At 42.6% G+C, this 26,148-nt stretch overlaps 1 protein-coding gene across 1 annotated transcript; it reads left to right on the top strand.

Moving 5' to 3' along the window:
- The first annotated feature begins 4,572 nt into the window (after positions 1–4,572).
- LOC116836508 (D-beta-hydroxybutyrate dehydrogenase, mitochondrial-like) lies at positions 4,573–22,683 on the top strand. Its single transcript, XM_032800155.1, has 4 exons — positions 4,573–4,909; positions 15,526–15,678; positions 18,277–18,407; positions 21,775–22,683. The coding sequence occupies exons 1-4, from the start codon at positions 4,573–4,575 to the stop codon at positions 22,120–22,122; spliced, it is 969 nt and encodes a 322-aa protein (XP_032656046.1). The 3' UTR covers positions 22,123–22,683.
- The last annotated feature ends 3,465 nt before the right edge of the window (positions 22,684–26,148 follow it).

The following is a 26,148-nucleotide window of genomic DNA, read 5'->3' as shown; positions in this document are numbered from 1 at the left end:
TTTATATATATTTCTTTACAGATATAAATACAACATTAGTACTGAACAATGCAGGAAGACAACACTGATAACATCTAAAGCACAGTACATCCAGGCAGACTGGCAACAGGCAGACGTGACGGCACAGGAATTCACAGGGCCCTGGAAACAGCTTTTAAATATTATTATTCTGACCCTGCTTTGGGCACAGTTCATCATTGTCCTATGGCCTCATTGCACTAGTAAGACTGATACACAGGGGCTTGGCCCCAATGCAGGCAGAAGACAACCCTGCACCACTCCTGGGGAATATTCCGGCACAGAGTGTCTCTACACCAGGTGCAGGGACCTGCTCCATCTGCTCTGAACCACTTCTGCAGCAGCTCTGGGTACAGAGACATTCTGAGACAGGCCACAAAACAGGGGAAAAGGCAGATTTGGGGTTAATTTCTGCCCCCCAGCAAAACTCCTGGAAAGCCATTGCAACAGGAGCACAGGTTAGGCAAGGGCTTGAGGTCCCTCACTGCCTCTAAATAAGCAAGGTACAGATTGCAGTCTCTGTCCCTGAGTCTGCACCAACGGAGGGATGAATCTGCCCTTTTGCCTTTTCCAGGGGTCAGTCTTAGTTCACGATTTCCAAACCCTAGCATCACGGTGATCTTGCCACTTAACTGTAGTTAGATAGAATAGATATCAAATATGTTCCCCTCCACTAACACCTTGAGGAGCTACCCAGCTAGAAGAAAGGGAGGGGATATACAGCTGGACCCAATTCCTGCTCTCTTATTGCCACTAAAGAACTGAAGATGGATGAGTCCATCACCGTCTCCTAGGCAGAGCTGAGATATTTTACCTTCCCAAGGAGGATAGAATTGGGAGAAGGCATCACTGGGGAAGTAGCCCAGGCCACAGAGCTTGAGCTGGCCTTAGTAAGACACATAAACAAATTCTGGCTAATAATATAATATTGAAGACAGTTAAAATCTTGTTCTCGTGGATGTTGGAGTTTCCATATTGCTGCCATGTCAGGCCCACTTCTCAAGTCTTTCCTAGCATGGGGTGGAACTGTAAAATCAAGCCCAATTTTTGGTGAAAGGCTTGGATTTGTATTGCTAGAGCTGGGCCTGACCTTTGATTTTTGTTCTGGAACACATCCAAAAACCTGCAGATGGGGACTAGCCTAAATCAACTGATATTGCAAGACAACTGCTGTGTTGGTACTCTGCCGTAAGTATGTGGGACTCACCCCTGCAGCACCTCCTGCTGGTCATCTCCAGGAATTAGCTCCCTAGCTGCTGGAGCACCCTCTGTAGGCCAGTGTCCTGCTGATGCTTGGCCCCCCATGTCCCTCCCTGAACTCCAGTGCCCCATTATCTAGGGTGCTGCCCCCTGGCCATACACCCTTCAGTCTCAGGATCTCCCAGCCCCAGGAAACCCCCACTCCCTATCCCCACCTCACCTCAGTCATAGGCTACTGCAAGTCACCAACTAGCCCGTTCCCTGGGGCACTCATCACTGGCAAGAAGGGTTTGGACCTGCTGCATTTCTCTGCAACTCAGTACCTTTATGAGGTCTTGGACAAGGCCCTGCAGCCTGGGGAGTTGCCAGCCTGGAGCTCCACAGCCTCTCTGGCCCTTCCCCAGCCCTGCCTTACTCTAGGTACCCTAAGCTTCCTAGCAGCCATGCCGCCCGCCCACCCACACCTCACCCCAAAAGCAGAGAGAGACTGTGTGTATGCTCCTGGCTTCCCTGGCTTTTATAGGGCTAGCTGAGGCCTGATTGGGGCATGGCCCAGCTGCAGCTGCTTCCCCAATCAGCCTCTTATCTTGTTTCCCTGCCACAGGCCTCTCCCAGGGCTGTTTTAAGCCCTTCAGAGCAGGAGTGGGGTAACCACCCAGCTACATCTACCTTGAACTGAATACACACTGAGACTTGTCAAGGGCGTGTTTCTTCACAAGTGTTACCTTCCTGTGAAATAGTTGATCTGTTTTGATATTAAAATGTCTTTGTAATTATTGTTCCCATTGATAGCATGCAGAGGCCCCAACTGAGATTAGGGCCCCATGAGCTAGGAACTGTACATACACGTAGTAAAGGAGAGTCCCTACCCTCCAGAGCTTACAGTTGAAATACAAGATAAAGTGTGGGATAAAGAAAGGCGCATTATCCCTATTTTAAAGATGGTACAAAAATATTAAGCAAATTGACAATGATAAGCATTGATCCCAGATCTCCTGAGTGCCTTCACCACAAGATCCTTCTTCCATGCAAGACCTGGCTTCCAACTGCTTGCTTTTGGTATCTGCACCACATTCAACAAGGTCCTGTGTACTCTACAATAAACTGGAATGAAATGGCTTTAAATTCCCTGTATCCTCTGGCAAGCCAGACTGGAAATTCTGTAGTAGCATCATTTAAAACTACCAACTGAGATTTTTAATTAATTAAATATGAAAATGAATAAAACAGTCAGCACAGCAGTGGCTGATTTGTTAATTCTAATATTAAATTCAATTTATTTTATGCTGTCCTGATATTTTCAGTTTTTGATATGCCACATATTTCTGTCCTGCAACGTATAATTACTGTATAGAAAATATCAAGGGGATAGGTAGAGGTTTTGGTAGGTGAACAGGGGACAGAGGGAGCTTTTGTCACCTGTGTGGGGCAGTTTAGGTTTGTGGATAAGCGAATTTGCTGGATATTTCTGCTAAAATAACCAGCAATTAAACAGTTAACAATAACAACTTTTAAATTGTAATTGGTAGGTTTCAGCATCAACATAATATTAAGCTGAATGGTGGCACTTCGGCCATTTTAGAACTATTGTTTCAGTCTGGCTACGGACTCAGAAGGACAACATTTAGTTCTTGGTTTCCTGGTTGTCTTTACAACCATGAGGACTAAAATCATACATATTTTAAATGAAAGAGTAGATTTCAAAGTACAACTTGCCAAAAAGGATTGGCAAAGGGAGAACCCTACAGAAAATTCTAGAGCAGAAGAATCACATAATGCCTGGGGCCATCCCTATAATAAATCTAATCTGGATTCCAACACCAGTTTCTCAGGGACTGTTGGCACAGTGACCTTACTAAAATCACAGACCATAATTAATACATTGTACATGTAAGGCACAAGAGTTGTTTTAAAATCATTTCAGTAAATCACACTGAGAACAATCAAGGACATTTTCATTTACAAATGTCACTGTCCTTTGACATATTGGATCTCCTTTGGTAATAAATCTGCCTTGAGGATCTGCTTTCATTACATAAGGGTAGAGAGAAGGTTAGAGAAACCATCTTTCTGCTTATAAATGGAGCATATCTGATACAGAAACCACTGGGGCACAATAAATATGCCATTTTTACAATCACCTTTGGGAGTAGAGCAGGACTTCAACTTTTAATTATTAAAAAAAAAGAGTTTCTAGTTCTTATGATTATGAAAAGTATCAGAGGGTAGCCATCTTAGTCGTATCCACAAAAACAAGGAGTCCGGTGGCACCTTAAAAACTAATAGATTTATTTGAGCATCAGCTTTCATGGGTAAAAAACGCCACTTCTTCAGATACACTAACAGAGTTTATGGGCATACGTTTTCTTGGGTAAAAAACCTCACTTCTTCAGATGCATCTGAAGAAGAGAGGTTATCTGAAGAAGTGAGGTTTTTTACTCACGAAAGCTTATGCCCAAATAAATCTGTTAGTCTTTAAGGTGCCATCGGACTCCTTGTTTTTACGAGTCTGAAACTGATTTTCCAAATGTGGACCAATGCCAGGTTGTCTGAAGAGATTGAAACAAGCCAATAGGGGCAAGAACTGCCTCTCTTATTCCTAATATGTTAGCTCTCAACCGTAATTATGGTCCCTCAATTGGCAACATTGTGAACTATATCAATGCTAATCATTTTAGCAGAAAGAACAGGATTAATTGTGGCACCTTAGAGACTACCCACGAAAGCTTATGTCCAAATAAATCTGTTAGTTTCTAAGGTGCCACAAGTCCTCCTGTTCTTTTTGCGAATACCCACTAACAGGGCCGCTATCCTGAAACCTGTCATTGTAGCAGACGTATCCAGCTCCCCTGGGACTACGGATGGATTGTTGGTAGAAGACTAGCACTTTCTACTCCAATCCAATCCCTGTGTGGAACAAACCCAGCCATCGGACAGGGATCACGGCAGCTCTGGCTACATCTTTCCCATCTCTTCCTTTAAGATTATTCCTTTGCACGTGGTAACTATCAAACGAAATCAACACCCTGTGGGAAATAAATGCCTGAGCTATAATGACAACTTTCCTCAGAAAGTTCGGGGTAAATCTGGTTCACGATTCCAGGGGGGCCCTACATTTCCCTCCCAGCTGGGGGCCAGCTGGGGAGAGGTGCCCTGAACCCTAATGTGTGTGTGTGTGTGTGTGTGAGACCTGCCCCAGCCTCCTGCTGTGTGTGGCTTGAAGCCTCTTTCTCCGCTCACTGGGGAGGGAAATGCTCCCCGCAAAGGGGAGGAGGGGGCGGATTTCTCTCTAGCGACCTGCCCTGTGCGGCGACACGGGCCAGACGGAGCAGAGCTGGGGGAGGCGCAGGCACCATGTGGGAAGCGCCCGCTCTGCTGCTGCTGCTGCTGCTGCTGCCGCTGGCGCTGCTGGCCAGGCTCCCGCGGCAGGCAGCGCTGCAGCCCGCAGGTCGGGCGGTGCTCATCACCGGCTGCGACAGCGGCTTCGGGCACCTGCTGGCGCTGCGCCTGCACCGCCTGGGCTTCACTGTCTTCGCCGGCTGCCTCTGCCCGGGCGGGGAAGGGGCGCGGCGACTGCTGCGGGAAGCCGCCTCCGGCTCCGGGCCCCTGCGGGTGCTGCCGCTGGATGTCACCCGGGAGCGGGACGTGGCCGCGGCTAAGGAGTTTGTGCTGAGCAACCTGCCGGAGACAGGTGAGAGCATCCTGCGCCCACTCCCTACTCCGAAGGCAGCGCGTTCACACGGCGCTGCCCTGCTCCGGGCTCCGGCTCCTGTCCTCTGCCCCCGGCTGCCACCTGCCAAAGGTCCTTCCCAGAGACAACAGCCACTCGCCCTCTGCACCGGGACCAGGCAATGAGTGGGGGAGCTCGGGACACTGAAGTAAATCCGGAGTAGCGTTTCCACTGGTGTAGGAGCAGGGTGTGGTCCTAGGTTCAGGGCTGGGAGTTCATCCAGGGCAGATATGGGGGCAAAAATAGATGATCATCAATAAACCTTCATGTGTTGTAAACTCCTTGGGGCAGGGACTCTGCTGCCTTTCTCTCTTGTCCAGCTCCAAGTTTGCTCTGAGGCTTCATCAGTAAAATGTATCGATCTGGCCATCAAATATCAACGGAAACAAAATTGTAAACAAAGTTCCCCCACGTCCCAACCTGCTCTGCTGGCGCATACCCCCTTTGTCTGGGGTATTTCATAACCCTGCTGTGTCCAACCATTTGACAGAGCTGAATACACCATGTGCTGGGGGAGGTGCTGAATATATACTGCTGCGGACAGAGGTTCATGAAATCTTTCTTCTGAGGTTTGACTGCTTGGGGTTTGGGCTCCTGGGGTTTGAGCTCAGAGATTTTGGTTGGGATGAACCCAAAATTCAGCTGGGACTACTCTCAGCTATGTTTTGAGACTGAGCCATAAACCTACCCAAACTGTTGTTAATTTGTCCTGTGGTTGCATCTAGGAGGTCCTACATGGACCCAGGACCCCTTGTGCGAGGTGTTGTGCAAACACCGAATAAAAAGACAATCCCTTCCCCAAAGAGTTTACGGGCATGAGCCTACCAATGAATCTTGACTAAACTTCAAGTTTGTAATGAAAAAGGAAACCCACCGAGTGTTGCTCGTGTGCGGGTTTCTTTGTGAGTATTTTGCACAGGTCTAAACACAGGTCATAACTGGTAAGAGAGCAAATTAAGATGTACAAGCAAGAGAGAAAAGAAGTTGTTTAGGGAGTGATGTGAAAAGAGGCAAATAAATGCAGGAAAGCTGCAGAGGGAAAGGCTCTTGTACCAAGAATGACCAATTATTTATCATTCTAATGTTTTGTGTTATAAAGCTAGTGCATAGGACTTGGCCAGATTTGGGATGGATATTGAAAAGGAAATGCAAAGTCTAAGCCTTATAGGGTGTGAATGGCTGACCTGACACCAAAGGGAGTGGAGGGGAGATGTGCTCATTTGCACTCCTCATTGGACATGTTACCCATGGTAGCAAAAATGAGGCAATTTCCCTTAAATTAGGGACAGCATGTAACCAGAATTGCCTTGTGATCTGGGCATGCTAGAGATGGAACAGCGCACGGGAAGCCTCCTTGGACCAGCTCCCTGTGCCACCTGCACAGCAGTAGGGTCAAATTTCCCTCTAGCATGAGCAATGAGATCCATGCAGGAGGACACCTCTGCCTGCATAGAGCTGCATTCATTTCAGCAGGGCTGTGTACTAACACAAGTGCGCCCACAATGATTTCTCTGCAGAACTGGATGGTTGGGCATAAAGTTGGTGAGGGGATGTAATTCTGAACAAATGATTTTCATTAACACAAAAATTATAATGAAGAATAAAGCACATGACACAGCCATGGAAATGCAGGCCACATTCTTGACTAGCTTGTTAGGATATGTCATGGAAAAGAACAAGAATATAGAAAGTAAACAAAAGCACAGAAGCCTCTCATTAAGTATGTGTATTTATGGGTTATCCTGACCTCAGCTGATTAAGTCTTCCCCTTTTAAGTTCTTTCCCCAGCTTTAGAAACAGCAGCTGAATCCCAAGGGTGTTTATAGGCTAGACAGAGCCTGGGGACTTAAAGGAGCATCACCCTGAAATTCCTGTTCAGGGGCAATTAGTTGTACCTTATACCAAAGCAGTAGCTGGCATCTATTCAGCAAAATCTTGATTAACAAGGTTAGCTTGCCAAATTGGGGGTATTATGAAAGACTCTTATGGTAAGGCCTGATTCATGGGGGCAGCAGAGAAGGGAATTTTCCAGGGATTATGCTTGTTGATTCAGCTCATTTACACAGAATGTCCAGATCATAATATATACATGATCTTAAATTGATCTAGACTTTTAAGGCCTGATCCAAAGCCTAAGAGAGTCAGTGGAAAGATTCTCCTTGCCTTAAATGGGCTTTGGACCAGGCCCTTAATGAGACAGTTATACCTATTCTGTTATATTACATTATACATAATCAGGATCTTGTATGTATTATACATCTGATGATGGCCCTTCACTTTTTGTTCAACCTCTCTGCTTGAGCAGCTATTGAGTGTGCCATGGAGAAAACCAGGTAGTCAAAAGGTAAAGTGGTTTTACAAATCCTACCTGCATGTACTTCTAAATTACTACACAATCTTTTTCCTATAGTATATTAAGTACAATAAAGCCACTGGCTTAATTTAATATCTGATTCAATACAGTGAATTCCAAAGGCCTTATTAGTGGTTTGCAAAATATAGGGGCATAAAACATTTAATTTCAAGTGGCACAAAAGCCAAGAAACTGATGTATGTGGGATTGACATTAGCAACCTCCCTCCATGGGCTTCTTCAACAAGCCAGGATGTGGTGATCCATCTCTTTAATTATAATGGGCTAGGTTGTGCCCTCCCCCCTTTCATGATTGTCCTGTGTGTAGGGGCACTGGAACAATTTGTATCATGGTGGTGCTGAGAGCCATTGAACCAAACTGTAAACCTTGTATATAATGAAAACCACTTCAAATGAGGGCGTGCTGCAGCACCCCCAGAACCCCTAGTTCCTGCATCTATGCCTGTGTGGGTGGACAGAGTAAGGACCCTGCCTCCTTTGTGAGGCCTGGATAAGGGCCTCCTAGAATTTCTAACACTGTGCATGTGGGAGGACTCAGTGGTTTAGAGACTGTTTCTGAGTTGCTCGCCGCCTCCTTCCTATTTCCCTAGAGCAACTCACCCGAAGAGGGTGGGCCAGATTTGTGTGTGGGAGGGTGTGTGTGTGATAGGATGAGGTGCTCCTTAATGCGCTGTAACCAGTTACTTTCTCTGCAGTGCAACCTGGAGCTCAGAGCATGGTTGGTCTCCAGGGGACATTTCACCTCCCAGGTTAGCCCAGTATTTCTGAGGGCCTAACTCTGCAGCCCTTACTCACATCATTCACCTCCTTGGGACTCTTGATGAAAGCTATTAAGTTGATTTCACTTGGACTCCTTGTCCGAGTAAGCACTACCTAGTGTGAGTAAGGGTTGCAGAATCAGAGCCTAAATGAATGAAACATTAAAATGAGAACCTCATCTCCCTTGTCTTTAAAAAATTATAGATAAAATTCTACATCTCATTAGGCTAAATATTATTTAGCCACTAGATAAGTACTGCACTCTGAGTGCTGCATAGAGTTCCAGACAAAATGTAGTGCCTGTTAAACAAATCCAGATCAAGCAGGAACTGAAGCTGTCTGGAAGTGTTCATTTGTGCCTGTAGATACAATAGCTTTTTATAATAAATTCCTCCTGCTTAAGAAGGACTATGATCCCAGAATTCCATATGCTATGACACAGACTTGGCAGTATTATTCCATGCATAATAATGGCCTTACAGTCAAATCTTCCAAAGGGGCCACAGATTTTGGGTGCCTCAGTACAAAGACTTCAGTGGGAGTTGCGGGTGCTCTGCACCTTGGAAAATTGGGCTTAAGGTGACTTGTTTTTCAGTAACAAAAAAAAAAAAAATTAAATTAGTGAACCATTTGGATAACGGTTTTGATACAAATTTTGATACAAATGTCTCAAATGTATTTTTTGGGAAAAGCAATCTTTCTTAAAAAAAGTCAATTTTTTTCACATATTTTTCTATCTTTGAAAAAGAAGTACATCTTTTTGTTTGGTTTTTTTACAAAAAAATCCTTTTCATTCAGAAAAAATCTAACCTGTGTAATCATGACCTACAAGTACCTACATGGGGAGAACATATCTGATAGCAGATAGCTCTTTATCTAGCAGATGTGGGTAACAAGATCCAATGGCTGGAAGTTGAAACTAGACAAATTCGAGGTTAAAAAAAGGAGCACATTTTTAACAGTGAAGGTAATTAACTACTGGAGCAGTTTATGAAGGGATCTGGATTCTATATTATACCCAATCTTTAAATCAAGATCAGATATCTTTCTGAAAGATACGCTCTTGTTCAATCACAAGTTACTAGGCTTGATGCAGAAATCTTTGGTGAAATTCTCTGGACAGCATGATGCCGGAAATCAGACTAGATTATCATAATGGTCCCTTCTGACCTTAAAGTCTATGAAAACATCTTGCATTAGAATAAGTTCACCTAAGATTTCCCATTCTAACTGACGAGGATAGCTAGTTTCTAGTTTTAAGTATTGCTGAAGAATTTTCTGACCCTCTTAATACTGTGAAGAATATAGTTGTATGCATGAAAGTGGTGTTGGAAATTTTTGAGTCACTAAACAGACATGATCTGGTGAATAGCTGTCTTCTGAGCCCCCTTTCTTAACTGATAGGCCAATATTGTGTCATCTTTGTTCCCTTTGTCATAAAAGGAGTATTTATTCACTCTTCTTCTCTAAGGAGCTGAATCAGTTTTCCTCTAGTGTTTACTACATCTCTAAATAATATTTCCTCCACTTTGGCCTTCTGCAGAACATCCATTACTATTTGTATTTCAGTATCACCTAGAGACCCCAGAGAACATCAGGGCTGCCTTGTGCTAGGCATATACATACATGTGGTAAGAGACATGCTCTGCTCTGAAGACCTTATAGTCTACATAGATAAGACAAGCAGAAGATAGAGAATTGAGGAGCAGAGAGATTAAGTGATTAGCCCAAGGTCACACAGGGAATCTGTGAGAGACCAGGAATGGCGTCCAGATCTCCTGAATCACTGGATCATTCTGTTGCCTTACCCTAAAAAGCATCCTTCTTCCCAAGTTCTAACCTATGTTTTCCGTCTTTTCTAGGGCCCCTCTGTAGGCTGCAGGTCCTTTGAACATCGTTCACTCATCAGGATTGCTTTGGCAGCTTTCCATAACACATCATCCCTAAAGCACTATGTTCCTTGTTTGCCATGTTCTCTGACATATCACTTCTCAAGTTTTTAAGGCTGTTCTCCTTTTGTAACATAGTGTTATGTGGGGCCTAATGCTACTGGATCCATGGGAAGTCATACTCCAGCAAAATCAGTACCAAATCAGATACCAAAGTACTGGTAATACTTGATTGGATACTCTCTCTCTTTATAGATTGTTTCTCTCTGTTGAGATATGGTCTATTCTAGACTATAAAACCAGGTGCTTCTGAAACTTGTTTTCCATGGATATGTTGCTTTCTCTAGACAATTTCTGACAATTGTGGATTCTAGGGGTCTGTGACCCCCTTTTATTTGTTTTCAGGGCTAGGAACCCAGTTAACATTTCCTGCTTTGTAGATGGTTCCCTTAAACATTTAGTCAGAGGCCTTGTCATCGTGCTTAGGTCTGAGAAGGTTGTGTCATTCAGAGCCTGATCTAAAGCCATGGAAGTCAATAGGCATCTTTCCATTGACTTTAATGGGCTGTGGATCATTATTTATTATAGTAATCCTCTTGTCATAAAAACATACCCTGCAGTAAGATGTCTCCCAGCTGTTCCCCTTACAGCTGTCTCAACTCACAAGGAGAGTCCTCGTTTAATTAACCTCTCTTCTTTTCCTCCTTGTTATAAGTGGTTGCATAAACTTCACCTTTCCATAATTGTTGTCTTTTTTAAGGGAAGATGTGTTCCTCACAGGGCTGTAAGGTCAAGATCTGTTTTTTCAGGTGATTATGTACTTTCTTCCACTTGATTGGATTATTCTGTCGTGTACATTCCTTGAAAATACCTTAAAATTCTTGAATCCAATATTTCTGAATCTATTAACCAGGATAGGTCCACGCTATCATATTTTTCTTCCAGTTTGCCTGCAGTCATGTACTCAATGTGGCAACAATACCAATCATGACAACAGAACAGTGTAATCAAAACCACCAACTATCCTTGGAAAGATGCTGTCATAAACAGATAGCTAAGGGTTAATGTCTCTTTCACCTGGAAAGGGTTAACAAACAACACTTGACCAGAGGACCAATCAGGAGACAAGATACTTTCAACTCTGGGTGGAGGGAAGTTTGGGTGTGTCCTTTGTTCTGTGAGTGTGTGCTCTCTAGACTCTGAGGGTCACCACACGTCTCTACAGGCTCTCTAATCTTCTGTTTCCAATCTGTAAGTACAAAGGTAGAAAGACAGGATAGTCCTTTTATTTGGTTTTTTTCTTTATGTGCAAATGTGTAGTTTGCTGGAAATATTGTAAATTGTATTTTTTCTGGATAAGGCTGTTTATCCATTGTTTTATAAGCTAACCGACCCTGTAAAATTTCATCTTGATTGCAGAGACCATTTTTATGTTTTCCTTCTTTTATTAAAGTTTTCCTTTTTTTTTTAGAATCTAATTGATCTTTTGGTTATCTTGTGTAAGAACCAGGGAATTGGTGGAAGAAAGAAAAGATGAGGGGGGAGGGAAAACTTGCTCTCCGTGTTTCTCTCTCTTAGTGTCCCCAGGGTGGGAAGAATCTGGGAGGAAGAGAGGAGGGGGGAGGAAAAACCTGCCCGGTGTGTTTATCTCTCTCTCCGGGATACCCAGGGAGGGGGAAAGAAGAGAGGAGAAGGGAGGAGAAATCTGATTTCTCTGTGTTGTGGTTCATGGAGTTTGAAGCACAGTGATCTTCTAGGAGAGCCCAGGGAGGGGAAGCCTAGGGGTGGTACTAGTGAGGGAAAGAGTTTACTTTCCCTGTATTAAGATCCAGGGGATCTGGGTCTTGGGGGTCCCCAGGGAAGGTTTTGGGGGGACCAGAGTGTACCAGGCACTGGAATTCCTGGTTGGTGGCGGCGTTACAGGTTCTAAGCTGGTAATTAAGCTTAGAGGATTCATGCTGGTACCCAGGTTTTGGACGCTAAGGTCCAGATTTGGGAATTATACCATGACAGATGCTGTTCTGATTAAGGCACTGGTCTGGGACTCCAGAGAGTTTAGTTCCATTCCTGCCACAGACTCCCTGTATGACCTTGGGCAAGGCACTGGATCTCTCTGTGTCAGTTTTTCATCTGTAAAATGGGAAATAATGTGTCTTTTGTCTGTCTCATCTATTGAGATTGTAAGCTCTTCAGGAAAGGGACTGTTACTCTGTATCTAAAATACTTAAAACTTAAAGTACTTATGCTGTATATCTAAAATACTTAAAACAATGGGGCCCCAATTTTGGTTGGGGCTTCTAGACTCTACTGTAATCAACATCATCATCATTATGGAAGATGGTAAACACTAAGCCTTCATTACTGAAACACCCTTTTTAACCATATATAACACAACAAGCAGAGCTAAACGAAAAGTGGCAAGTATGTTTCAAATGAAAAAAATAAAAATAAAAAATGATTTTTTAAATGTTTCAGTTTTTGAACCCACACAGATACACACAGAAATAAATCAGTTTTTTTTCTTCCTCTCTCTCCCCTTTTTTCTTTTTCTCCTTTTTTCATTTTGTCACTGAAACAGAGGTGGGAAAGGGAAAGAACAGGGAAGTGGGGGAAAATGAAAGATTTCCACTGGAAAAAAAAATCAGTTACATTTTGTTTTAAAAAAGACCATTTTTTATCAGAAAAAAAGTTCAGATGAATTTTTTCAACCAGTTCTAATAACTGTACTTTTTTCAGTGGATTCTGAATTGCCAATACACTGCAATACATATAAGGAAGCAGGAATATTTGCTAACAATATATTTCACAGAACCAGTAACCCAATTGGCATCTATCTTGTAACATGTTCTTTGGTTTTATATTCCATAAAACGTGTGGTTAAATACTCCCTTCACATACAAAATTTCCCTTCCTGTCTGACTGCTCATGCATAACCTGGAGAATCTCAAAAATAATTAAATTTGATATTGCAAAAGAGAAATAAACCTAGAGACAGCACATTTTTTATGTTGCTTTTCACATTTTTCTCCCTCTTTTCATCCTGGATTCTCATTTGCGGATTTAGAGTGCAGTTTCCTATCCAGGGAGCTATTTAGATAGACAGACCGTGGGCTTCACTGCCCAGTAGCCTTTTGCAAGAAGTCAAGAAGTTTATTAGCTTCTTATGGATGTGCCGAAAGATTTGGGTTTGTTGTAAAGAATATGCAGCTTTGCAATGTACCACACTGCTGAGTGTGTACCCAGCTCCATAAGATTTCATATATTTTTAAACCAGAGTGAATTGTATTATATTTTTCTCTGTTTCTACCCTAACATCAGAAAGAACATCAGGATACCTTCTTTATATGAAAGAGACATCATTTCATGTGGCAGGGATAGGAGTTTTTCTTTGTCCTTGTGAGAGCCTACTCCTCTTCCTGGAAGCCCCACTAATCTTAAATGAGGTCTCCTAAAGTGAACCTCCAGATCCTCTAGTTTATCTGTTAATCTTTGTCCTCAGAATCCATTTTAACGACCACGGTGTTAGTGAGACTCTCCCTCCAGTCCTCTAATTCTGTTTGCAGCTTCAGTCCTTCTGTTTCTGATAGAATCTGTACATTGCCCAATGGCTATCCAGCACTCAGAAACTGCTATGAGCTCAAGTGAATGTGTGTGTGTGGGAGGGCTGCACAATTTCTGAGAGCTGGATAAACATTGACTGAGATCCTGACCAACCACTGCCTCGACATCTGGAAAGACAAAATCTAGTGAAACCAGCCTAGTGGCTTTGCACAGGCAGCTGCAAGAGAGGAGAGTCTGAGCAAGGAGATCCTGGAGCCTGCTCCACTGGGGTGATCTTGGGAGAGGCATGATAATATCCATTAGATCTATGAGCGATGCTGCTCCCCTAGCCAGGAACCTTGCTGGTGTGGTTGCAGCAGGCTGTGGTCCCTCCTACAGCTTTGTAGCCATAGATAACTGGGCAGATGCCCAGCACCCCATGTCAGGATTAAGAAGAAAGATTCCATTACCCACTCCAGCCCCTATAAATATGCCATTTTCACTGATTCTGTATAGGTCATGTGAAACTGACCATTTGTATCAAATGCTGCCTTCAGATAACAATGTGCAAGGCCCCCGGCAGGGCTCACAGTAAGCAGTAAGCAAAGATGACGAACCTGGGAGAGACTTAGGGGAAGTCTACACTGCAAAATTAAATCGACCTAAGTTACGCTGATGTATAGCCACTGCAGTAATTAAATCGCTTTCGCACGTCCACACTGCGCTCCTTGCCCTAGTGGTTCGTGTCCTCACCAGGAGTGCTTGTACTGACTGTACTGTCATTCTGGGGCATTGTGGGATGGCATCTGAAAGGCAGCAAAGGTCGATATAAGCCACGCAGTATCTACACTGACCTAACAACAGCGACCTAAGTGCTACACCTCTTGCAGAGGTGCAGTTGTTAAGTCGGCATACTGGGCAAGTTACATTGATCGGAGCCATATTTTTGTATAGACACTTGTACTTAGGTCAACATTACGTTAACCTAACTCAGTTATTGAGTCTGGTACAGACCTTCCTATGTGATTCTTAACTACTGCACAAGTATTACAGTGCTGGTCAGCCTGGAAATACCTGCAACAAGTATCTGAGGACAGGATCTGGAGTAATGTTTTTGACTCAGTCTCATCTTTTAAAGTGACTTAGGAGTCTAAGTCCATTGACTTTCAATGGATGTGGGCTCCTAAATACCAAATCACTTTGGTGCTTGGGGGGGAAGGGATAGCTCAGTGATTTGAGCATTGGCCTGCTAAACCCTGGGTTATGAGTTGAATTGTTGAGGGGGCCACCTAGGGATCTGGGGCAAAATCAGTACTTGGTTCTGCTAGTGAAGGCAGGGGGCTGGACTTGATGACCTTTCAGGGTCCTTTCCAGTTCTATGAGATAGGTATCTCTCTCTATATATATATATACACTTTTTAAAATAGGATTTAGGCACCTAAGTTACTTAGACACTTTTGAAAATGTTACCATTTGGCCTTTAGCCTGCTTAATATTGTTTTCATAAAGGTGGTCTGAGTTACATAGTTACACGTAGTTAAAATACCTTGGTGCGCTCTTTTGGCAGAAGAAAGTGGCCTCCCAGATCATGTTACTCATTAATAACTTAAGGAGACAATATAGTGAATGATTATTAAATAGTGCTCAACAGTCTGATATGGTCCAGATAATGGCCACAATTATGTTGCTTCCTTAAGCAAAACGTGCACATGTTATGAATACAAACCTAAAATATAATGTAGCCAAGGACTTATTTCAGATTGCTCTCATTGTGGTGTTCGGTGATGACTCAATATATAAGCTGCTTGCAAGAGCTCGGCTTTATTCTATGTCAGTTCCAACTGAGTGGGCTTCAGAGTGCCTCACCCAGCCTCTGTCTGGGAAGCCTAGTCCTCAAATGCACAGACCAAAACCACACCCATTTTATGAACATTGTTGAAGGCTCTGACGGTGTTGTGTCCAGTTTGTCTGGTGGTTAAATATGTTGCAATCAGGAGAAAATTTTTCCCCCTTCAGGTTTTTGGGGACTGGTGAACAATGCTGGAATATCGACATTCGGCGAGACAGGGTGGCTGCCTATGGAGAAATATGAAAAATTTGTGGATGTGAATCTCCTTGGGTGTATAAGGACAACGCTGGCATTTCTTCCCCTTCTAAGGAAATACAAGGGTAATCCTAATCCAATGTCATCTACTGTTGTAGAATAATTAGATATAGTTAACTGAAACAAAACCAGTATGTTGTCCAATTTCCTGAAATGTTACCTACGAGGACAACTTGATCCTAACAAGAGGAGAAGGATGTATAAAGTGAAATAATTAGTTTTAGTTTATGAGGAATCAAAGACATCAATATCTGTGATTGAAAACAGAGGGAAATGCTGAATGATAGTTGTTAGCATTCTTCCTTCGAGTGCAAGAGACTGTCAGCATTGGCACTGGGACACATGCAGCATGGGCAAGGACTTGCTCTGGTATTTAGATTGTACTATTTTATTGTTCATTGCTTCTGGGAGGAAAGATGATCTTGTGGAGAAGGACTCAGGAGATCTGAATTCAATTTTGGCTCTGCCACAGGTTCTATGAGTTCGAGGGCTGGTCCCTTAATCTTTCTGTGTCTCTGTTGTCCCCATTGAACAGACTGGGGATAATAATATTTCCTTTCTTCCACCTTTTGTCTGTATTGCCTTAAGCTCTTTGAGGCAGGGATTGTCTCCTACTATGTGTGTGTACTGGGACTCTCACAATGAGGTCTCGATTGAAGTCTGGAGGTGCTACTGTAACACAAAATTAGAAAGGACCCTGTGATCCAGAAATGGATGCTTTTATCCTACCATTTATCCCTTAGTCACAAATACGCAGCTGTTCAGCCTCCTAGTAACACTGCTTATGATTTTTCAATATATGGGAAAAAATGTAATGAATCCTTAACACACTGAAAAACGAATGGCCATGTTACGTGCATATCACAAGAACACAGCACTGCGTGTGCCTCTTTAGAAGCTATGGAAGTGCTATATTGCTAATGTGTGGGACACGGTCACTCTCCTTCTATGATATGTCGCTGCTGACACTCTATCACCCAGATCCTGCAAAGACTTTTATGCATGTGCTTAACTTTAGCCACTGTATGGTGATCCATTGATGTTATTCCTGAAACACTGCCACGATTTTAACAACTTATATTTTGTCTGACCCCAGCGCCCTCTCATTCTGGCCAATGAAGATAGGTCCCGTGCAATGGAAGTGCAGAGTGATCCCGGAGTGGCCAGGCTGCCCTGAGGTTTCTGGGCCATTGTATCTTCCTAGCACAGTACTTAGTACAATAGCACCTAGATGCCAAGATCAGAGCCTCATTGTTTTGAATGCTGTACATACATACACATACTCTGGGCTCGTCTACACTATGGGGGGAGATCGATCTAAGTTATGCAACTTCAACTACATGAATAACATAGCTGAAGTCAACATACTTAGATCTACTTACTGCAATGTCCTCACAGTGGTGTGTCGATGGGATATGCTCTCTCATCGATTCCCCTTGTATTTCTCATGGAGGTGGAGTACCCGAGTCAATGCTAGAGTGATCGGCGGTAGATTTATCATGTCTATACTAGACATGATAAATTGACCCCCACTGGATTGATCGCTGCCCGTGCAGACATGCCCTAAGATGCAATCCTTGAGCTGAACAGTTCACATTCTAAATAGGCAAGGCAGGGAAAAGGAAATACTGTGATCCCCATATTACAGGGGAGCTTTGAAGCACAGAGACATTAAGTGGCTTGCCAAGGTCACCTGGTGACTCTGACACAGGAGTTGAACCCAGATCTCTTGAGTCCTTAATCACAAGACCATCCTGCCTCTCAGTACCTAAGGTATCATCATACATGTAAACATTTCTGGTTCTATGGTATAATTATTTGTGCAGCTATAGGAGTAAGTTATTGAGATGGGCCGGAGCACAATTCCTTGTTCTGGACACCTTTGAACTTCAGTAGACTGGTACATTTGACAAAAATCATAAAATGATTATAACAATGGCACAAGCCATGGAAATCACCGCCAAATGGAATGAGAAGACACACATTAGTGGAAATCAAACTACCTTTCCAGTGCTAACCTTCTTTGAAGTCCATGGAGTTGCACTGGTATAAAACTGGTGTTACAGTGAAATCAGACCCATCATGATGAATAATTAGACACTGTCTCTCTCCCCTACTACAATCCTCCTTTTAGATGCACAAGCCCTTCATTTTTATTTCTTTTATTTACGCACTGATTTCAGGGGTTGCCTTGCTGCAATCTCTTTCCTCCTCTCTGTGAAGTAGTTATACAATTCCTGGTCTTCCACAGTTTCCAGAGAGGACCTGGATATATTTCACCAAGGAGCTCAATAAATGTAGGAATGTCGTGGGTCAGGGAATCTCTAGTTGCTGCTTAAAGCATGGATCTTTGCGTTTATGTCCTCACACTACACTCTTTATATCTGAACTTACTGGCTCAGAATTGATAGGATGCAAGTTCTGACTATATTACACTTAATCTGGTTCAGCACCTTCAAATAACCAAGAAATGAGACTTTTGGAGGAAGCTTAGTTTTCTAAGCTACAGAGCTGAACATACTATAGTAAGGTGATGCCAGGAATGCACATCTTAGCCTCGCTGCAGAGTAAGGCAGTTATGAGAGAAAGATTATGAGGGAAAACAAGGGATTTAAATATGAAGTTATTTGAATATTTGAACCATGTTTTTTTCCCCCCTCCAGGACGTATGGTCTTTATGTCTAGTGTTACTGCATACTTTACTTTGGGGAATGGCATTTACTCTATGACCAAGGCAGCCATAGAAAAATTTTGTGATGCCTTAAGACTGGAAATGAAGAAGTTTGGAGTGCTGGTAAGATACTTATTCAGCTATTTTCCCTCACAAAAGCTGTTTATATATATCAGGAATAACCATTAATTTTGCGGGAAGAAAAGATGTGTTCTATATTTATATAGCACCTTTCCTCCTGAAACTCTATACACGTCACCAACCTGCCGTTATTTCTGGGGTGGAGGGAAGCAAGCAGCTGACGCAGAGGATATTGCATATTGATGAGGGGAAAGGGACATTTTGGCCAAGCAGACTCTTACTCTTGTGAAAAGCCATATTTAAAAGCCCCTCCCAGTAAACGGCATGTAAATGCTTATATTAACACTGGAAAGATAAAGAGCCGAGTCAACCCTGGGATTCCAGCCTCTGATTCCAGGATGTCTAAGATGCAGATTCTTCTAGGATTTGTGCTGGTTTCTAGGTATGTGATCCCCAGTGTGGCCTAGTGGATAAGGTACTGGCTTGGGAGTTGGGTGCTCTGGCTTCTATTCCCAGCAATGTGGGACTTTGGGAAGACACCACCCCTGTGTTCCCCCTCCCATCCTTTGTGTGCCTCATCTGTTTACACTGTAAGTTCTCTGGAGCAGGAACTGTCTCTCTCCATGAGTTTATACAGTGCCTGTCAAGAAGAAGAGGTTGAAACAGCACACTGTAACTAAAACTTCCCTTCAGTGGGGCTGCTACTTGCGAGGATGAGGACTTCAAAAGTGAGTGGTGCGGGGTAAGAAGGGAGCAGGACCAGGTTGCCAGGGAGTACATTGACCTTGTGTCTCTCACTCACAGAGCTCCTCTGGAGTTTCCAGAAGGAGGTGAAGGTTCACTCCTCTGGTAGAAAACCTGAGTGCAGGAGACATCCCTCCCCACTAGATTGCCAGGAGCTGCGCTGATGGTGAATATACACCCTCTGAACCAGGGCTTCTCTGCTAATGGAACACTAATAAGCAAACTTAAAGCTTAGATCACTGAACAGCTCATCTAGCTTTGTCCCTTTGAATCATTCCTCCATTTAACTCCTCATTTAGTGCTCACTAAATGTTTCCCCTGAAGTAAATACTACAGCAAAGACTAACCGTATGCACTGCTCACAGCAGTTTGGTTGTGGAAAAGCTGTTGCTGTGTTTCAGCAGCCACCCCCTTTTGGAAAACAGTATAAAATCACTTGCATTATACACTTTGAAATACTACGGCACGATGAGGATTTGAACTGCTTAGCTAAGGATAATCTTGAGTGCATGGAAGTGCTTAGTTTAAGAGGTTAGCTGTTCTATTTGCTTGGACTTTAATGTTCAAAAATATATTTCTCTAATAATTACCTTGGCAAATAAATATGGTGGTGGTATTTATGAGGATTACTTTTATATCCACTCACTATGGGCTAATCTGTGGCTGGCCCTTAGCTAGTCCTCCTTATCCCCTTCACCACTGCACAGCCCGCCTAAACGCTGGCAGAATGAGTCTCCTTGAGGGTCTCTCCCTCTTTTCTGGAGCCACTCTCCCAAAAGGGGGCAGGGAACAGATGGAGCCATGGCTCTACATAAGAACATAAGAATGGCCATACTGGATCAGACCAAAGGTCCATCTAGCCCAGTATCTTGTCTTCCAACAGTGGCCAATGCCAGAGGGAAGGAACAGAACAGGTAATCCTCAAGTGATCCATTCCCTGTTGCTCATTCTCAGCTTCTGGCAAACAGAGGCTAGGGACACCATTCCTGCCCATCCTGGCTAATTGATGGACCTATTCTCCATGAATTTATCTAGTTCTTTTTTCAACCATTATAGTCTTGGCCTTCACAACATCCTCTGGTAAGGAGTTCCACAGGTTGACTGTGCATTGTGTGAAAAAAATACTTCCTTTTGTTTGTTTTGAACCTGCTGCCTATCCCCTCTATACATTGGCCAGCCAAACTGACTGCCCACCCAGTGCACAGTATGTTACACCTACTAAAGGGATACAGCAGTTTGTGCTCTCCGTAGCAAGGCAGGCCATTCATCCAGTAAATGGTCCTGCTTTTCTAAGGTTTGTCCCCTGTCCTGTACTGAGACAAAACCAGACATGGTTTTGTCTGGGGGACGCCATTTTGAAGAGTGTGCTATCCTGCCCTTGCCAGCGTGACCGCATACACATCATGAGTGTGAGGTCCAGTGCTCCTTGCTTTGCATTGAGTCTGTGCTGCCACTTACAACAGGCTGTGGCTAAATGCCATAATCTAGCCCTACGGAGTAAATCTACACTGTAATTAAAAACTCATAGCTGGCCTGTGCCAGCTGAGTTGGGCCTGTGGGGCTTGGACTAAGGGGCTGTTTAAATGCAGTGTAGATGTTCAGGCTGCCTCGCAGCTCTGCAAGGTCCTAGAGCCCATGCGCCATCTCGAGCCTGAACATCCACACCACAGTTAAACAGCCCCTTAGCCCAAGCCCCTCAGCCCAAGTCTGCTGGCACATGCCAGCTGCAGGTTTTGAACTACTGTAGACAAACCCATAGTGTCACTATTATGCGACATAGGTAGTTTTAACAAATATGCTGTTAACCACTTAGCACTAGTCAGATATTCCAAGTCTGATGTGCCTACTGTAGTGCCAAACATGCCCTAACATTCCACTGCGATCTCTGGGACACTAACAGAACAGCAGCACCAATGCAAGCAAGGAGAATGGAGACCCATCAGCAAAGGATTTGGAAACTTTGGATGTAAACCTATACATACAGAAATCAGTGGGAGTTTTGCTACAGACTCCAGTGGGATTAGGAACCTGATCTTTGTCCCTATATACTTGGAAATCAAAGTCCATCACCTGTTCCTTAGAACTGCTAGGAAAACAGAATTTCCATCCCATGAGAAATTCCAATCTTTCATAATTTTTGTTTCTCTCTCAATGGGACAAAAAGTTGAAATCTCTAAATTTACCATGTAACTGAAACTCAAAAACATTTCATTTTGGATCCATCGAACTGACCTTATCAAATTATTTCATATAGATAATGAAACATTGTGTCCTGATACTGTTTCACCGTTGTAAAAAATAAAAAAAATGTTATATTAATATAGTGTATTTCGTATTTATATATATATAAAATACGCTATATTACACATAAAATATATAAACATAAATTAAAATGTAAGGAAGTTAAAAAAATTAAGCCAAAGTGAAGTGAAACAAACAAGTTGAAATGAAACAAAGTCAAAATGATATACTCCATTTTGATTGTAATCAACTCATTCCCACGAAACATTTGATTTTGGAGAAGCCACATTTTCCAACAGAACTATTCTGTTAAAAAAAAAAACAACAACAATTTCAACCAGCTCTACTGCTCATATTATTTCATTGAATTCAGAGCAGCTGATTATATTTTAATAATTATTTTCTAATTTTGTTTTCCTTTTAGGTTTGTGTTATTCAGCCAGGAAATTACGCACGTTCAACTAATGTTCAGCCCCCAGTCAATGCAGAGCAGATCTGGAATGAACTTAGTGAGGAGGAAAAGGCAGTGTACAATAAAGAATATGTGCAAGAACGTTCAGATTTTTTCAACAACATACTTAAGGAAGGGTGCGCCACAGGCCATGAAGTTGTAGATGCCATGGTGGATGCTTTAATGTCACCTGCTCCCAAAGCACGTTATATGGTTGCGAAGCTAAAGGAAAAACTGTTGGTCTTTATATGCACAGTTTTCCCAACTGTTGTGATGGATTCAATTCTGTCCTGTGCACTGAGTAAAGTAAAACTCACATAGCCCTGTGGAGAGAATATTGACCTGTTTCTGGTTTATAATTCAGGTTGGACAACTTTTGTAAGCAAAGGATTTACAGCTTGGTCTAAAGGCCATTGAAGCCAATGGACAGACTCCCATTGACTGGAATGAGCTTTGGATCAGACTCTTATTCAGGACTGTAACTTTTGCATACTGAAATACATCTGGAGTTGAATGTAAAATAATTCACTTGCCGTACTTTGGGACACAGCATTTCTCCACTTCTTGTAAGGATCCACTGCTGTATTCCTTGCCTGTTGAATCTAATGCATTTTATTTTTCTATCGAATCTTTCATATGAAAGTACCACAAAATGCTTCCACGTCAGTTATAAGTAGAGTTTACCCTACAGGAGCATTGATGGATACAATCAGGCAGGGATGAAGAATGCAATAGTTTTGAGAGCCTGGAAAAGTATTTTATTGTTTTGTTAGAGGCAGAGCTAGGAATGTTAGGCTGGGAGTGAGAAATGGGCCTTGAAATAGGTTTGAATGGAGTTAGAAGGGTGCAGAGAACTAGGAAGCCTTAAATGAATTATGAAAGCCCTTACCAATGGAAACAATAGCTACCATTGTGAAGTATTTTAAGCTCACAGATATTTTGCTTATATCTGTAACATCAGAGCAAATATGTCATATGCTTTGTAAAATAAATAAGTAGCACATTCCACTTACAAATGAATGTTTATTCCTAATACGATGTATTACCTGCCTCTAATGTCCAGATTAACCAATACATTAAGTTAAAGTGCGGTCAGAGAACTAAACACAAAAGATGGCAAGCAGTTAGCACTGCACAATCAGCAGCTAGTAGTTGAGGAAAGTCTGCACACATAGCTTGTAGCTCAGTTTGATGTTTAAGAGGTGCCATTTCTTTCTGTCAATATAGGAATTCATTAAGGGTCTGGTGAAAAATCTATTGAAATCAATGGGAAAATTATCATTGACCTCAATGGGAGTTGGATCAGAGCCTAAATTCTTTTGGATGTATATGAATTTAGTGCTCACTAAATGTGCTAAATTAACACACGTGAAGCTGCTGCCCCATCAATCTGTGTACATCCATACTGGAGACTGCTCCAATCAGTGTTTTCCCCAGGAATTGAAATTAGACGAGATGTTCGAATTTACAGGGGGGTGAAGGCTGTGGAGCAAGACCATAAGGGTGAAGGTGGGCTGCATGGCATCATAGTAAAATCTGAAAAATGTTTCACAATCATTTTATTAGATTTAACTCATATTTTAAAAATCATCACACAAATTAAAGTTGGCTACTCAAGCCTTCTATGAAGCACTACATCTACATCCTTCTTGGTTTCTTGTTGTAATTTTGCACAACTCTGTTAATGAACTTTTCAAATGCCGTGTGTTCGTCTTTGGTGGCTTCTCGTGTGTCCGGTATTTCCAGTCCTTCAATTGATATGCTCATTACTTCATTCATATGGTCAGGCAGAAGCCGACTTTTATCAGAATGCAAAATTCTATCAGTGATGAAAAAGAACACTCAACTGTAGCTGTTGCTGTAGCTGGGAGTAGCAAGAGATGCATTCCTACTTCTTTCATCCCAGGAAACATAGCACAAAGATCAGGTTGAGCCACTAGTGACGATAAAAAAAGAAGTTGAAGTTAAATCTTCATTCATTTGTTCTATGACATTCCACTCTGTGTTCAAATTCTCCGTTCTGTCCTGATCACATGGCAGCCCCATTGCTGGTAGTGCCTCACTCCATTCACCTGTCAGTGTTTTATAAGATGGGCATCTTTAAAAGCTATGTAGAGGTTGAGTAGAATCCAGAAGTCGCTGTTGTAGATTTGTAAGGATCAAGTTTGTTCAGCTGGCTTAACAAACACTTCTTGTCCTTTTCACTTAAGGATTCAATATAAGTGCCTTCATTAGTCAACTTCTGGACTGAAGTCTTTGCTTCTTCCAGTACGTTTTCAATGGATATCTCTCTGGTTGATCCAAGTGTAGCTTCTATTGCTGGACAAAGATCTGCTACTGTTGTAGCAGATGCCTGGATGGCATTGTTTAATGACCCAAGTGGTTTCAACGATAGCCTTATAAAAGAGAGAATGGAAATTGTCTTCTCTGAATGTCTTAGCAAAACTAGTCCACCAGCCTCACTACTTAGATCCATCCCCTCCTGGTAGATACTTTCCAAAGCCAGTAATAATGGCTGCAGTAATTTTAAGACAATAGCCAAGAATCACTCATGAGAAAGCCAGCAGGTTTTCCCAGGTTGGACTAATTTTAACTTCAGTTCCAGAGCATCATCTATTTTTTTCCCCAAGATGTTCAGTCTTTTTGGACTCTTGTTAAAAAAAGAGTATAACAAAGACTTTAAATTTATGGCTTTTTAAATATCTTTTGAATATTCTGCAGCTCATACTAGTGCTAGTTGGAGTATCTGCCCTCTGCAGTGTGTATAGGAGAGATTAGGGTTACACTTTTCTCTGAGCAAAGCTTGTACTTCATCATGTCTTCTAGAGAAGTTTGCAGCTCTATCAAATACACAAGTGGCCATCTGGTTGGGGTCCAGTTTAAAAGCATGTAACTCTTCTAAAATGTGGGTTCTCAGCGATTCAACTGATGTGTCTTCTATAACCTGAACATCTAGAAATGCATCTCCTGGCCTTCCACTGACATCAAGATAATGTATGCAATAATTTAATACTTGATTCCCATTTGCACTGGTGCATTCATTAGCCATGTACACAAGTCTTTGTTCATACTTTTCAAACTTATTATGCTTTTTCAGGTACACGTGTTTTACCATATATATGCTTTTAAACTGCATATTAATGTTTCAATTTCAATTCAGATTTCCAGCCCACTAAATGGAATTTTTTTTAAAACAACTAGAAAAAATTGGAAGATGACTAAATTGGTAATACTGTACATAAATAGTTGACCAATGGAGGGATGAATGGAAGAGTTCAGGGTTGGTGGCACTAGGAAACCCCTGGTTCCAAGGGAACTGATTTGTATCAGTTGTGTTGGTGATCTCTGTGACATGGATTCTTCCCTTTTTTGAACTGGACTGAGTTCACCAGCTCATTCCAGGTCTGTCACTGAGGATCCTAGATGGTCATAAATTTTTTTCACAGCAGACCTGCGACTGATTTGAACCAGTATCCATTGGCTAATTTTGTTATTAACAGAGGACTATTAGGGGAGGGAGTGCATAGCACAGGAGTATGTTTTTGTAAGAGTTATTAACAAATGAATACAAAGAAAAATAACCATGTAAGAAGAAGAATATTTAATCTGAGAAAACTGAGGCACATTTCAAGCTCTGCTTCAAACATGTTGCTGTAATCCTGCCTTCCTACTGCAGGTATGTTCTCTGAAATAATCATTACACAAAGGAACAGCAGTATTCCTTTGGAAGGAGTTATACTAGTGCAAAGTAAGTCACTGAGCACATGAGGTTGGTTGGTAACTTTATGATCTGAATCAGGGGCAGTGCATAGCCCAGGAGAAAATCAAGGAATGCATTGGAACTCAGTGTTATAATTCCTCTCCTGAGGGCCCCTTGCTTTGCAGGGGAACAGCAAGTTACTTCATTGCTTTTAGTGAAGCAGTTTGCTCCCCACCCCCACCCTGTCATGATTGACTAGCCACCTTGGCTACCAAGTAGCAAAGGTCAGACCAGAGCTCTTCTCACTCTGTGGCCCACTCCACCCCTTCCCTTCCACCACCTGCCTGCAGTGGGATTATCAAGTATGTAGCCCTTGCTCTCCTGATCTAGCCCCACCTGAGAAAGGCTGCACAGGTGAACAGGGTTGCGGCTTCCCATAGATTTAGCATCTCTCCTTCCCCACAAAGCCAAATTGCTTTAATCTGGGAATTACAGCCATCTTTCCTTACATTAGAAAATCATAGAATATCAGGGCTGGAAGGGACCTCAGGAGGTCATCTAGTCCAACCCCCTGCTCAAAGCAGGGCTGATCCCCAGATTTTTACCCCAGTTCCCTAAATGGAACCCTTAAGGATTGAGCTCACAAC

This window comes from Chelonoidis abingdonii, chromosome 3, assembly GCF_003597395.2.
Source record: "Chelonoidis abingdonii isolate Lonesome George chromosome 3, CheloAbing_2.0, whole genome shotgun sequence".
In the NCBI taxonomy this organism is placed as follows: Eukaryota; Metazoa; Chordata; order Testudines; family Testudinidae; genus Chelonoidis; species Chelonoidis abingdonii.
The sequence above is the reverse complement of the archived record's forward strand: the minus strand, read 5'-3'. Positions and strand labels throughout refer to the sequence as shown.